At 38.4% G+C, this 14,117-nt stretch overlaps 1 protein-coding gene across 12 annotated transcripts in view; it reads right to left on the bottom strand.

Annotated features, from left to right (window-relative positions):
• Positions 1 to 14,117, bottom strand: part of LCOR (ligand dependent nuclear receptor corepressor) — an 81,301-nt gene that overhangs the window by 47,466 nt on the left and 19,718 nt on the right. For 6 of the 12 annotated variants that reach the window (XM_056352786.1, XM_056352784.1, XM_056352797.1 and 3 more), the window contains 2 exons: positions 2,317 to 2,382; positions 1,811 to 1,890 (listed from right to left, as the gene is read on the bottom strand). The exons of 2 other annotated variants lie outside the window; for them this stretch is intronic. In XM_056352786.1, the coding sequence (XP_056208761.1) occupies positions 1,811 to 1,890; positions 2,317 to 2,382 (146 nt within the window). Of the gene's footprint in view, positions 1 to 1,810; positions 1,891 to 2,316; positions 2,383 to 3,959; positions 4,054 to 4,720; positions 4,825 to 14,117 lie in introns of all 12 variants that reach the window. 4 more of the 12 variants (XM_056352792.1, XM_056352793.1, XM_056352791.1 and 1 more) reach the window with 2 other exon arrangements.

Here is a 14,117-nt window from a genome sequence, read left to right as displayed (position 1 = left end):
TGTAAAGTGACACAAATTGCTTGGGTTTTATTTATAAAAATTATCCTGCTCCAGCCCACAGTGGCTGACTGACACTACCACAGCCTTTCTTAACTCACATTTCTCTCCAGCCTGCTCAGAACTCATAATCCCTTCACCTAGCACCTTTGCCTAGTGATGCTGCACAGCCCTGTGTGTTCTGTGTCAATCTGTACACAATCCTTAAGCCTCCTTAGACCCCCGATGCCAAAATACCATGGAGCACAACAGATGTGACCACATCTGCATCTTTTCTTTTAGCCATTTAAAAGCTACCACACAGTACAATGGAAAACCATGTGAGGATCTTAACATAAATGATAACTACCACTAGCATAAGGAATACGTTCCCAGTCTTTCAGCAATACTCACAATCACGGACTACACTTCACTATGTAAAACTAGAAAGAAAAGCTTAGCAAAGTACATGAAAATATAAATAGTGGCATCTCAGCTTCTGTCTAAAGGTTGTATAGAAGCCTGAAAACTATACGGTAGGTATTTGTGTTCTTACTTTTTATCTTCACCTAACAATCACAGATTTTCAGGGGCTTTATTTTAGTTACAGTGGACCTATGAGGACAACTGAGATGTAAACAGTCTTTTTGAAGATCTACCCATACACTGTTAGATTCTCCCATACCACAACCAGTCTCTGACCCTACCACAAGATAAATTTCTGAATCAATTCAGTGACTGTGCTAAACACTGAATTTTGTCTTTTTGTGAGATGACATAAGTCAAACAAGACAGAACTCCTTACAGCACAAGCATCCACACAGCTTACCTGCTACCACTGTCAGTGAAAGAAAGTATTATGCCCTACATCTGGTATAAATGCAAGCATTCCTAACCCTCCTCCCATGCCTTAACTAAAACTGTAATACAAAACCAAGCATAATCTGGCAACATGACAAGTATCACTGTCGGCAAGGTACTTCTTTTATGAACAAGCCACGCAGCTAAACATGTTAGCTGCTGCAGAGGAAAGAGTGCTTTTGCTTCATCCCTAAGTTGATAGAGATCCACTCTGCGTGTTACTTTACATTGTGCAGGAAGAAGTAGTAGTTACAAGTTCTGGCGAATGAAGTTTTGCCAAGACAGATGAGCCTTCCTTCCTATGCTATAGAACAATCATTATTTCAACACATGGCCTGAGCAACAATCATGTATAGCACGATAGCCTTTGTTTCATATGCAGCTATAATCTCGTTAAGAAAACAAACTGCAAGTTTATTATGTTGGCAAAGCTGACTTGTCCACATTTAGGCTCTGACTTGGTTATAAACAAGCATAGTACAAAACCTACCATACATATTAGACCTTTAATAAAAGGATACGGCCCACTGGGAAAGAGATTCCAAGATACAGAACAAGACTCTAGGTTGTTAAAATGGACCACATTTCCATACTGAAGATAAGCCCAGCATCTGACTGTAGTAAACATGCACAAGGCACAGTTTGGCCCCCTTGGGAAAGGTATCATGATCCCAACAAGATCTCTTACAAAGAACTCAAAAAAACCAAAACAAACAAAAAACACTAAACAGAATGAGTCACTACACAGAGAGGAAAAAAAATATCTGCATCACACACCACAAAGAAAAAGTTGCAGAGAAGAGGCAAGACTGTTCATTACCTTGCACTATTTTAATTCAGAAAGCCTTTTTTTCTGAAGGAGGGGAAAGGGGTAGGAAGTACAGATTTTCTATGTTCAGTTAACTAGAAACAGCAAACTCCCTCCCTTTGTCCCTCCCCTACAACTACTAGCTTCACACATCTGCATTGTTACCTTCACTTTTTCTCTTCTCAGGCAGCAGAAAAGACAATTTTCATCAAAAGACCAATCAGAAACACCTTCAGGCTCACAGTCTGTAAATCAGAGGAATAGCAAATTACTTCATATTCATAAACCGCGACACAACTGGAGCCAAAAGAGAAATGCCGAATTAAAGACCTGTTTCACAACATTCTTGCCTGCATTCTGAGGATGCAGACTTCATTTCGGCCATTTTTCTAAATCCCCAGATTACCAAACTGTATACATTTTATCTATGCACAACAAATCTGTTTTTCTGAGCACTGCCAAATACACTCCCAGCTACATAAAGATGAACGCACACTCATTAGTAATTTTAGCCAATATGAAACTAACTGTGAGCACTGCCTGGGGGAGGGGGGGAAAAAAAAAAAAAAAAGCAGAAATCACCACGGTAACACACATTTTCTAGAGGCAGAGCTGGGGCTGCTTCTGTCATTAGAAATGCAGAACAAGATACAAACATAGAGATTGAATACCTTTAAACAAACTGAGATCTTTTAATAATCCAGGTCCAAACAGGCCTTCTAGAATACTTTCAAACCCTAAAAGCAAATAAAAGAATTGTTAGCTTTCTAGATTAAGTACGTCACTACAAGAATATTCACAATAGCAGTTCTATATTTATCTGTTCCAAGAACAGAACTCAACGTGTTTTCTCTAAGTATTACAAGAAACATGGGTCAATTGTGATGACTGAATTACTGACAAATCATAGCACAATCTAGAGTCCATCGACTCCTGTACTTTTGTAAATAGCTAGGTTAAAAACAGAGAACATTACCACATTGAAATAAACCATTTTGAAAAGAAAATAGGAAGCTGTACATTCTACAACATGACCAGGTAGTTTCTACATGAAAAAAATTCTCTCGCCTAAATCTCCAAACTAAAATAAGGTACATTCTCCCAATTTAAAAAAAACCATACATTCTTCCATCTGAGTGGCATTCAGTTACTTTTCTGAATTTCAGCAAATGTTAGAATCTGTGTTTCCAGAAGAGTTACAGGATTGAGGAGATAAAATTCAAAAGGAAAGGGATTCAGCAGTGCCATGCCACTAAGGAACCAATTTCCAATCGCAGATCCACATCTAAGATACACAGTGCGATCTACTTCAATGCCATGATTTATGCCTCACTTAAAAGAAATCTAACCAATTTTAGTTTATTCCAAAAGAGGAAAAACCTTTACCGAAATTACTGCCATTATTTGGAAATGTTAAATCAATATTACACTAAACCCCTGCTGGCAGTAAAATCTACAGAGCTATTAACTACGCAATACTGTGAGTAGACAGGTTAGCAGAGTGAATATGAAAAGTACAAAGAATACTTTAAGGGGGACAGACAAATTCCACCTGCTTATAAAAATGGGTTCCAAATATGACCATAAAACTCAAGGCTACAACTTACTGTATGGCGTCTCCCCCATTTAACACTTTTGCTTTGTAGGTTTAGTAACAGTTTGCATACATCTAGGTGCAGCTTCTCCTACTTGCCTAAATCTTTTGAGAGGCAGAGGAAATGATAAAAAAAAAAAAAAGACACAAAAATACAGTTTCAAATTTAGAGAAACTTGCAGGGTGAATCAGGGACAGATAAACTACCTGAAATAGTCACTTTAAGAAAACAGTCGAAATCTAAATGATCACATGCCATGAAGGAGATCCATTATTCCATTGCAAAAGAGCAGTCATTCTAAAATAACTCTGACTTTATACAGACCTAATATCAAAGCTATCTTTTGGAACGCATACCTCAAAAGGAAAGGACAAGTAGCATTACACCCCCTCCCCGGGTGTCAGCAAGAGTGCCAGAGCACTAGCATCTTCAGATATCAGATTCAGAACCCTAGAGAACTGGCGGCCTGTAACACAACTTAGATGGCCAAAGTATTGCTGGGGTACGCCACCATCCTTGATCTAATATCAGAGGCTGACACTAAAAATCTAATCTCAGAAAGGACCAAGCAAAGAATAAAACAAACCCAACCAAACAAAAGAAAACAAACAAAAATTGAGTGACGGTGAAATAACAGTCAAGAGTAAAGAGAAACAGGGAGAGATCAGAAAACAAGGTGGAAGAGGAGAAACTAGAAAAAACATCTCATTGAACAGCACCTTGTCAGGCAGAGAAGTAGCACTGCCTCCAAAAAAAGCCAATTCAGGCTTCAGGAAGTGGCAGGAACAGTGGGAAAAGGCCGACCAACCTGACCTAGAAGAAAAATAGGAGAATCAGGGTATTGACCCATAGGTTTATAATGCTGACTCTTTTATGGGTAGTGATCCCTCAGAATTTGTATCTGAAATGAAACCTTGAAAAAAACAGCTAATCAACCTCATTCTTTACCCTTTTGTTTAAAAAATTATATTATATATATAAATAAAAATCCAAAGAGCTCAGAAATTTTACTCAAACTCACGACTCTTAAAATAGTAACTGCCAGTGACTCATGCCCCACAGTTTGCCATGCATGCAATTGCACACTGAAGTCCCTGCCAAGTTTTACAGCCTGGATATTGTACAATCATAGTTTGCTAGCCCACTGTTCTCAGTGATGCTAATGCCACTCGGGTTTTATTAATATTAAATATTGGATTTAGCAGTTGCATAGCAACAGCAGAACATCTTATGTGTAATGCTTGACATTAAAAAAGGCAAATAAGGGAAGTATGAATGTATTCAAAAATTATACTAAAGACTGGCAAAACTGCCATGAAGCTGAGCCCTATTCCCCCCCAAATGCAAAGTGCAATGCAGTAAAGACAGTATAAGCCCTGCAGTGTAGTATTCAGTCATTCAGGACTCCAAAAGAGCAACTGTGTACAGTTAATCATGCATAATACATTAAAAACAAAATCTTGAAAAAGGAGCTGCCTACTTTTTATAGTATTTTTTCTCTCCATTGTCACTGCTCTTAGAAGCTTGAAAAGAACATTTCTTTTCCCACCGACTGTCCTTTTCCATTTGGCAGATGATATTTTCCTGCATTTCAAATGGAACAGAAATTAACATGGCTGCCTCTCTTGAATTCCAGTTTCTATATTTTCATCATCTGTATTTCAGTGTCTGACAGTTCACAGCAGCTGAAGAGCAGGGCCAGTGGAAAAGTTGCAGGAATAACAGAATTAGAAAAGAGAAAAAGGGAAGAAGATCCCAGTATTTCAGAGCTTTCTCTTAGATACATTCCTCACAATTAAAGCAACCATACATTTAACCCTTATAATGTTACTGGTGACCTACACAAGGAAAAATGTCTTTTGGGTGTTAGTGTAAGAATTTAGAAAAAAAGGTGTTTGTTCTTTTTAAAAAAATACATTTACAAAGCATAAAACATCTTCTCTACCTCAGAAGGCTTGCCAGCAAGTGAAGAATTAGGAAAAAAAAAAATCCCATAAAGAACAAAGAAAACCCTTAGTACTGGAGCAAGGGTGGAATAACTTTTTAAACGTAGAGGTTGTTACACACTTACTACTATTTTACAATTGTTTGTTCTAAAAGTAAAGCAATATTTAAGAAACATTCTTTAAAATGTCCTCTGACAAAACTTTTATGCTAGAGGTAACAAACACAAAAATTAAAACTAAAAAAATAGAAAACAAAAAGAGAGAGCTGACTATACAGTTTTCAGTATGGTCAAATTTCACTAGTTTTGTCTCTGCACCTAAATAGTTTTATTTTCACCTTTTCTGGCATTTTCATCCTCCCTTCTGTAACGAAATATTTTAAGTCATAAATTTAAACTGTAATTATAGTTTGCTGCTTAAAAATTTACCTTCAAGCTTTGCAACAACAAAAAATAAAATCCAGTTAGATCCTCGTATCTTTTGCCTTAAAACTGAGAGCACTTGTAATGATGAAGTAGCTACCAGGCTCCTTGAGATAACACTATTAGAGAAGTTGATAGTCCAAGACAGTACTTTACTAGCTGATCTCTAGCAATGTGGATAAGCCAAAGACACATTCAACCCTTTAAAAAACAGGAATGCAAGATCTTCAGGAGATAGGGATGCATTTCTGGACTGCCACTAACACAGAGCCTAGCATTTCAAACAATGCTTTTTTTTTTCCCCTGCAACAGCACAGCTCAAACATACCCTTTAATACTCACTACATAATTCAGCCCTACATACGTATCTAGTCAAAGCAGTAAAGCTTGTACCACTAATTAGAATTCAAATAATTTTGAGAGTAGTAAAGAAACGAAAGGCTACAATCCACCTTTACCATTACATAAATTATTAAAGAACTCCAAATAAACGGGAACATAGCAAGGACCCTGGAGGAAGAAAATAAAACCCAACATACGTAGTTATCAACTCTTCAGCCCTAATCTCTGAATATCGATTTGTAAGCTAGATCTTAATAGACTAAGTAAGTACCAGGCAGGGCAGTAGTTAAGTATAATAGATTTGTAGACCAACTCCAACAGAAAATAAGGTAACTGATTCATCAGCATTTATTTATAATAAGCAATCAGCCTAATACATAGCACTTTGCACTTTAAAAGGACAACTTCAAAAAGCTGGAAATAGAGTCAAATCAATTAAGACAACAGTTGTCTACATCTTTTGTTTTAATTTCTTAACTATTTAGGAACTTTATACTAGAAACCCTCAAAACAGTATCATGGGGGAAAAAAAAAAAAAATCGGACCTGTTCATTAAAAAGAAAACAAAATATCCCACTCAAAACCCAAAAAAATCCAAAGCCACAGTGCAACTAAGAGCAAAAGCACAGAGGAGACAAGAGGTTGGAAAAGGGACAGGGGGATTCAAAGCAAAGAACATAAATCAAAATTCAGAAATGTTACAAAGGTCAGAGCAAAGAGATAAACACAGCTTTGAAGTAAGCAAAGATAAAATCAAAAAGAAGGTACATATGCATGTTATCCAAAAAAAAAGTTTACAAGAATATGGTAGTATATTAACATTCAACAGAATGGCATATGATCATTCAACAAAACCTATCAAGGTGCTGTTATTTAACATTTTTAAGTTAACAGTCTTGAATTGCAATGGAGGTGATTTTTTTTTTTTTCCTGGAAGTTACTCAGAGAATGTTTGCAGCAGTGTTTAATTCCAGAAAGTCTTGGAATATTGAGGAAGTTCCCATGGGCTGGAGGAAAAAAAAAAAAAATCATCCCTTTGAAATGTCAAAACATTAAATAGGTAAGTACTGGGGTCTCAACTTGGTAAAGGTTTTCAAAAACAAGAACAGCTCAGAGGACTACTGAGGAATTAACAGCAAAAACAGTGTCAATCAACATGAGCTTACAAAAATTACTTAATTTTACTTTTATGAAACAAAATTTCATTAACAGTAACAGGTTTGATAGAATATTTTTAGATTTACATAACATTTTTGGGCCGACACAACACATTTTGACTAAAACCAGCCAGGAAAAAAGAAAAATTAAAAACCCCAACCAAAGCAAAACAAACAAAAATCAGCCAAATACATATAAACCATTTTAAAAATCTATTAAGTGACAACTCTTGAAATGTTGGTGTCAATGAGAAACCACTGCTAGCGAGGTCCATCAAGTATTGGTTCTTGGCCCTCTGTCATTTAACATTTTAGTTGGTGTCTTGGAAGAAAGCAGTCACTAAATTTGCAGGATACACAAAGACAGAAAGAACAGCAAATAACAAAAGGCCCGGGTCACAGAGGCTGCTTACCAAAGCAAATGCAATTAAACACTACTTCTAAAGGGTGGTGGAGGGGAATGAAGAAAGCCACAAAACACACATCTCGAACAGGAAAAATAGCTTCTCAAAGACATACCCAGATCCAGCAGCTGAAATCAGAAGCTGATCAAACTCAGCCAGATATTAGACACTCTTAATTTTACAAGTGTCCAACTAAAGACACAAGATATGCACTCCAGGACCAGACTGACGCTTTCCCTACCTTAGGATTCTGGAGGTGTTATTTAGGGAAGCGTGGGCTGGCCGCTAAGATCTATTCCCCTTGTACTCTCCCCCAGCACTTACATTCATCATGATAGGAGTCTCATTAACTAGTAGGAAGCAAGAGCCACCACCATCACATCAGGTTCTTATTGGATTTCTCGTGCCTAGATTTTCTGGTCAAGATTGGATATATTTATCCACAGCTATGGGATTTGAAACAGGAATTAATTCAGAAAAATCCTACAGTCTATGTGTAACACGGGAATTCTGTCTCTTTCAGGACAAAAATCTATTAAACTTGAATGTTTCAGTCACAGGCATCTTAATAGAAAAGCAAGACCAAGCAACAAGGGAGGAGAAAAAAAAGTCACAGGACAGTTATTAATATACACCAAATCTCAGGACATGCATGTAATTATAAGTTGAGAATATTCTTTTATTCATGCAACAAAATAAAAGAAACTCCCATCCACCTAGATGAGCGATCTCGTTATCTGAATGGAGCCCAGTTAAGTACTCCAACTACCAGTTAAGCCAACTTTGTCTTAGCTTCCTGGGCAGCAAAGAAAAAGCTGTGCATCTTCAGCAATTTTTCGAAGTTCATGCTTCCACATTCTTGTTAACGGAACTGCACTGCTCAGGGACTTACTGCAGACATCCCTGCTCCAGAGACAACAGATGCCTTAGTAAATCCAAGGTCTTTCCAGGGACCTTAAATATCAATAACCTGGTTCTGTAAGAGCAATACAGACATACGTACAAAAGAAAACAACTAAGGATATTAAGATAGGTACTGTTTAAAGTAACAGGTATAACCAAGTCCTATATAGCAACACGTAGCTCTTCTATAGCTTTTTTTTCACCAGAACGTCTTGTGTTCCCAAGACAAAATATGTGGTATCATCTGCTGAGGTCCCTAAACAGGCCCTCGGAGCTCAAGAGAAAAAGAATCCTTTGGCCTTAGACTAATGTTTTATTCACTGTAGAACAGCATCTCCAGTAGAGAAGTTACATTTGAAGCCAACAAGGTACATGTTTTGTCAAACAGCCATTTCACTGTTACAGTAACTCACCACAGCAATAAACTGAGAAATCAAAAAAGGAACAAAAACATATGAACAGTACTTATCTGCTGCCATAGCAGAAGTACTTCTGAGCATCCATTCTGCAAGACTTCATTAAAATTCCACTAATGGTCTGTAATTTTAATAAAGAAGAAGCTGCAGCAGGCCATCCTCAGTCTTTTCTCCAAGCATCCCTCTCAACCAAGCAATTCCTTTTCCTCAGAGAATCAGGCCTAGGCACATTTTCTCTGATGCAATATCAAACTTGCAGCAAGGCATTTAAAAGTTAATGAGCTAAATATGACAGAAATCAGCTACATATCTCAACTACAGTACTGCAATGCACTTGCCTTCACAACAGGAAAGAGCCCTGCCAAATCCCCTAAACGGGGTAAGATCTCTCCCCTCTGCAGGGGAGAACAGAGAAGCAAAGAAAGCAAGTTATCAGGCTGCTTTGCAGTGATAGAAATGGAAACAGGTCTCCCCATCCTACATTGGCACTCTTAACTGGCAGATTATCTCACCGATTACAACTGAAAAGTGACCCCCAAGAAAACCCAGACGTGACAAGTTATAAAGCTTGTTGTGAGAGTACAGAGTATAGCAAGGCAAAAGGCATAATGCAGACAATCACCTGTCCCACTCCCACAAGGAATATTTTTGTGTGTGTGATGTGTGTGTGTGTGTGTGTGTGTGAGTGAGAATTGCATGAAGGCATGAAACCATCTTATCTCTAATCATAAGCCTCAGTAGCAGAATTCAGAAAAAGCCAAGGACTCTCTGCAATGGCTGTCTCAACATCACCTCAAGATACAGCAACTGCTCTGGCAGACTGAGCTGTAATCTTCATGTGGATTTGCGGGGGTGGGAAGATCCTCCGATTTGTAGATACGGCATCACTAATCTGGCTAGTTCTTCAAGTTGGGGGCTGTGGGCTTTTGTTTCACATTTTAACTCAAGATCAGGAGGTTTATTATAAGACTATCTGGTTTTCTTCGCAGCCAGTCACCACCAATATGCAGGACCTGACTGGAATCTTCTCATGTAAATACATGCATTTTATTACTTTAGAAAATAAACCAGAAAATACAGATATCACAAAATGGCAAAGCATGACAGCAGAAGAATCTCAGTAACTACCAACTTTTTATGTATTCTTAAAAAGTTAGTTTTTACTTAATGGCAGAATAAGATATAAATTAAAAAAAAAAAAAGCCCCAAACAAACTTTAACACTAAAAAGTGAAGTGGGAGTTGTTTCTCAGTATCTCAATTCAAAGACAGTGCTTATTTGTTCAATTCCAGGTCTAGAGTTCCAGCAGGCAACCAGGTACAACTTTCACTGAGAAGAAACTATATCAGCTAGCTAGAAGTTTATAAACAGATTAAGAGAATCAAATAGCCCAAGAATGAGAGTGCTCAATAGCATCACCACAGAACAGAAGTTTTTATACAGAGACCCAAATGTTTCTCAAACTCAGGGCTATTTTTTCCATATCCAACAGTGTTGCATTGTTTATTGCTGCAAAATAAAAACCTTCAAACTTTTTTCCTGTTGGAGACCACATGTTAATGCTTCACTCCCAAGCAAAGTTAAAATGACGTTCATTAATTACCAGTGTTTATCCCCATATCCCATGCTCCCCTGGCAGAAGCATAAGAATAGCCTTGCAAAAGACAGAATTTATCTGCCTGGAAAATGCCTCCCACACAAGAGAAGATTTCCAGCAACATCTATTCACTGCTCCACTATATTTCCTGGCCATAGTAATGCTCATTCCACAAATCAGCCAGTATCAGGTGTGCTGTCAGAAACAGCATGCCACAAGTATGTATAGCAGAGGCCCAAGTCAGTTTAAACCATAGAGGAACCCTCCCTCTCCCTCAAAAGTTGTATATGTGGAAGCACAGGACACCAGTGCCTTCCAGCCCAGCCACAAAAGATATGCATTGGCATGGTGCAGAAGTGTGAGTTAGAGTGGCTGAGATACTAGCGACATTTCATACTCCATAGCAGCCCTATTTGAAGAGGGTTGCCTTCCCCCAGCAACTCAGTCCTGCCCCACATCATTCTGTTTGCAACACACAGCCACCTACTGAAACAATTCAGCTAAAAAACAGCCCAGAAAGGGTAAGCACAAGCTGCTGAATTCATTTAAATGAGGACCACTAGCAGAAAAAAGCTCTACCAAACCACAGCTTTGATCTAGCAAACCCTTGGAGTGTGACTCTGGTTTTACCTCCTTTATCACAGGAGGTCAGTTATATCATCATTCATTACTGAATTAACTCAATATATTCTTCTCTTCTTTCTGGATCTCAAGTTATATCTACATAGATTTTTAAAATCTATGCAGGACTCTGCAAAGGGAAATGAAAATGTGATTCTACTTAGGAAACTAAATATAGTTGTATCACCCATCACTGAAAATCTGATGATCTTCCACAAATAGCATAGACACGTGAAAGTTTATTGAATGTTTCTTAGTTGAAAGGTGAATACACTAAGCTCACCTGTAAGGTAAAAACTACCAAGGGCTTTTTTATTCTGTTATTTGTGATTGTAAAATCTGTCTGATGTTAAATCACCACAATAAGCCACTACATAATTGCCCCAATGAAGAGTATGCCTTCTGAATCCAGCTAGCTAACAGCATCTTGAAAAATCTTATATGCCAGTATATCAAAATTCTGATAAAGAACCTAACAGAAGAAAAGAAGAACCTAACAGAAGAAAAGAAGAAGAAGAACCTAAATCACGGGAATGAAGCTGAATGATCGCTACAGTGAATATGAAGCACACCTGATGTTTTGAGAAGGCTTCCCAGAAACTCTGGAAAAGTATCCTTAGCCTTTTCAGATGGACTGTTCAGTTTTGTCTCAACAGAAAGGATAACCTAGGTGAAATCAGTGGGTGATGCAGGCAGCTACACATAAATGAAAGGGTAACTGAAAGCAGGGCAGGGGGGCAGAAGTTACCCACTTTAAACAAAAAAAAACCCTAAACCAAACAGATCAGCACACAGAGAGAAGTGTCTTAACACTGAAAGACAGGAGCACAGAATTCGTGCTAACTACAGAGCAAATTAAAGTGACCAGTTGTCACCACTGATGTCACATTTGAAAGTACACTTCAAGCAGGGCATTTGTGAGTCTATGACACAAGGTGCAAATGCAAAGGGAGCACAACTAAGCCTAACAGCCCCCTCCAGTTTTATGGTCATTTGCACGACAACAGTTATCAAGAGCACAATGACAACTCTTGCACACAAGATATAGCTGTGATACTATTGTTACTCTTGTGTCGACAGAACTAAATACTAGCAGAAATGTTCTTACCTATCCTTCATTCACTCCTCGGGTTATGCCTATGCACTAAAGAATCTGCAAGCCCTGATATTCCTCTGGAAACAGAGAAACATAAGCACAGCTGCTGACAACTTTGTAACAGAAGACTATAGCAGCAAAACAATTTGGTGCCGAGTAAGTTGTGGGAACTGAAATTGCCAGATGTGATGCAGCATTAGTCAGTGTAGACTGAGAGCAGTGAACCTTCTTTAAAAAAACAACACACAGATGCAAGAAACTGCAGTAAACGGCTATAAGACAGCCTGGCCTTCGGGGTTTAGTGGAAATTTTCACAAAGAGCAAGTGACTGATAAATCTCTCTCTCACTTCTGATGTCATGTAATGTTTACCATCATTTCATGTAGCAACTCTTTCAATCTTACTAACATTTTAGCTTCAGATACACATCATCGATTCTGTAAACTATGCCTGCAGATGTGCTTCTCAGGAGAAGCACCTGGTTTCTGTAAGGTATTTTGTGTCCAGCTACAACTGGGATTACACTGAGCTTTTCTTTTTCCTCCTTGACAGCAACACGGGACAGAAGAAAGGCTACTTAACATCAGGCATTTCTATTCACACTTTTCACTGGCAATACAAACAGCTGCACAGGTGCATACGGAAGACAATGGGGGGGGGGGGGAAATCAAGTTTTGCTTGCCTTATTTCTGGACAGGAACAATTTTCTGGCCTAGCCCAGTTATGTCAGCAGGAACAAGTGGCAGGACCAGGGACAGCTTCAACAGCATACTGCTGAAACCAAGACCTGTTTGATTTCCTCGTTCGCTTTCTCAGACTGCCTTTCCCTTATTCAGATTTGAGACAGACATCTGAAGTAGGTACTGGATCACCGCTGAAGACTGTAGTCAGAAAAAAATCCCTTGGGACTGGAGTGATGCAAAAGTCACATGACAGAGAACACATCTTTTATGATGGCCATTCAGCATTTCAAAGTTACACCCGAGTATCTTTTCTGTGAAGCTACAGTGAATTTAGTGTCTACAGGTATATTTAACAGTTTACGCTGCACTTAACTGAGTTATACACACAGTAATTTCAGCTCCTATCATCACCTAGGCCTTCCTCAAGCCAAGCAGTTCTGTGCAGCTTTTTGACACTGCCCAGACTTCTCCGTCTCATTTACTCCAGACCTTCTAGAACTCCCGAAGTACAGCATGTTATTGGCCTTTCATAGTTAAGGAAGTAAAACATTTAATCCATTGCACTTTGGTTGAGGCCACCCACTTCCCTCATAATTTTTGTTTTCAGTCTAGTTGGAAGTTCTCTGCTTGAAAGCAGCATGTGTGATCTGAACTTGAGAGAAGACAGCAGTCCCACACTTTCTGCATACTAAGTTTCTCAATGTCACTGAATTACAGCAGAAGCTTAGAATATGTTCAAGTTAATCAAATAATGGGTTTCTAGTCAAGAACATCAAACTGTTACAAAGACAAACATCTGGAGATCAGCCTTCTAGAACAACCAGCCTTGCTCCAATTTCATAGTTGCTATGTCAATAAAAAGGTCTTAGCAGACCTGTTACTGCCTCAGGTCTGTTCGAAGAATGGAGTCCCTGTTTAGGACATCCAGTAGATCTAAAAACAATTATTTGATGCTAAGTGAAGAAACACTGGAGATCACTCAGCCTTCTAAGAAACTGCCTACGACAGGCCTTCTCTTCAAAATCTGAATTAAATTTTCCAGGTAATCCACACACACACTTCTCAAACTCAAACTCAGCATTCCACATTACATTGTATTTCTGAATCCCATGGAGACCAAAATATCAGTAACAACCTCTATATGAAGAAACAAGAGAAACACTTCACAGTTTTGAGTGCCACTTCGCTATAAAAGCTTTAGTTTTTCACATGAGAGTCACTGTCTACTTACACCCAAAGCAGTTCTTTTTGTAACTTCTGAACACTACTTTCAGAGCAACATCTCAGAAA

Source organism: Falco biarmicus, chromosome 9 (genome assembly GCF_023638135.1).
Source record: "Falco biarmicus isolate bFalBia1 chromosome 9, bFalBia1.pri, whole genome shotgun sequence".
NCBI lineage: Eukaryota > Metazoa > Chordata > Aves > Falconiformes > Falconidae > Falco > Falco biarmicus.
The sequence above is the reverse complement of the archived record's forward strand: the minus strand, read 5'-3'. Positions and strand labels throughout refer to the sequence as shown.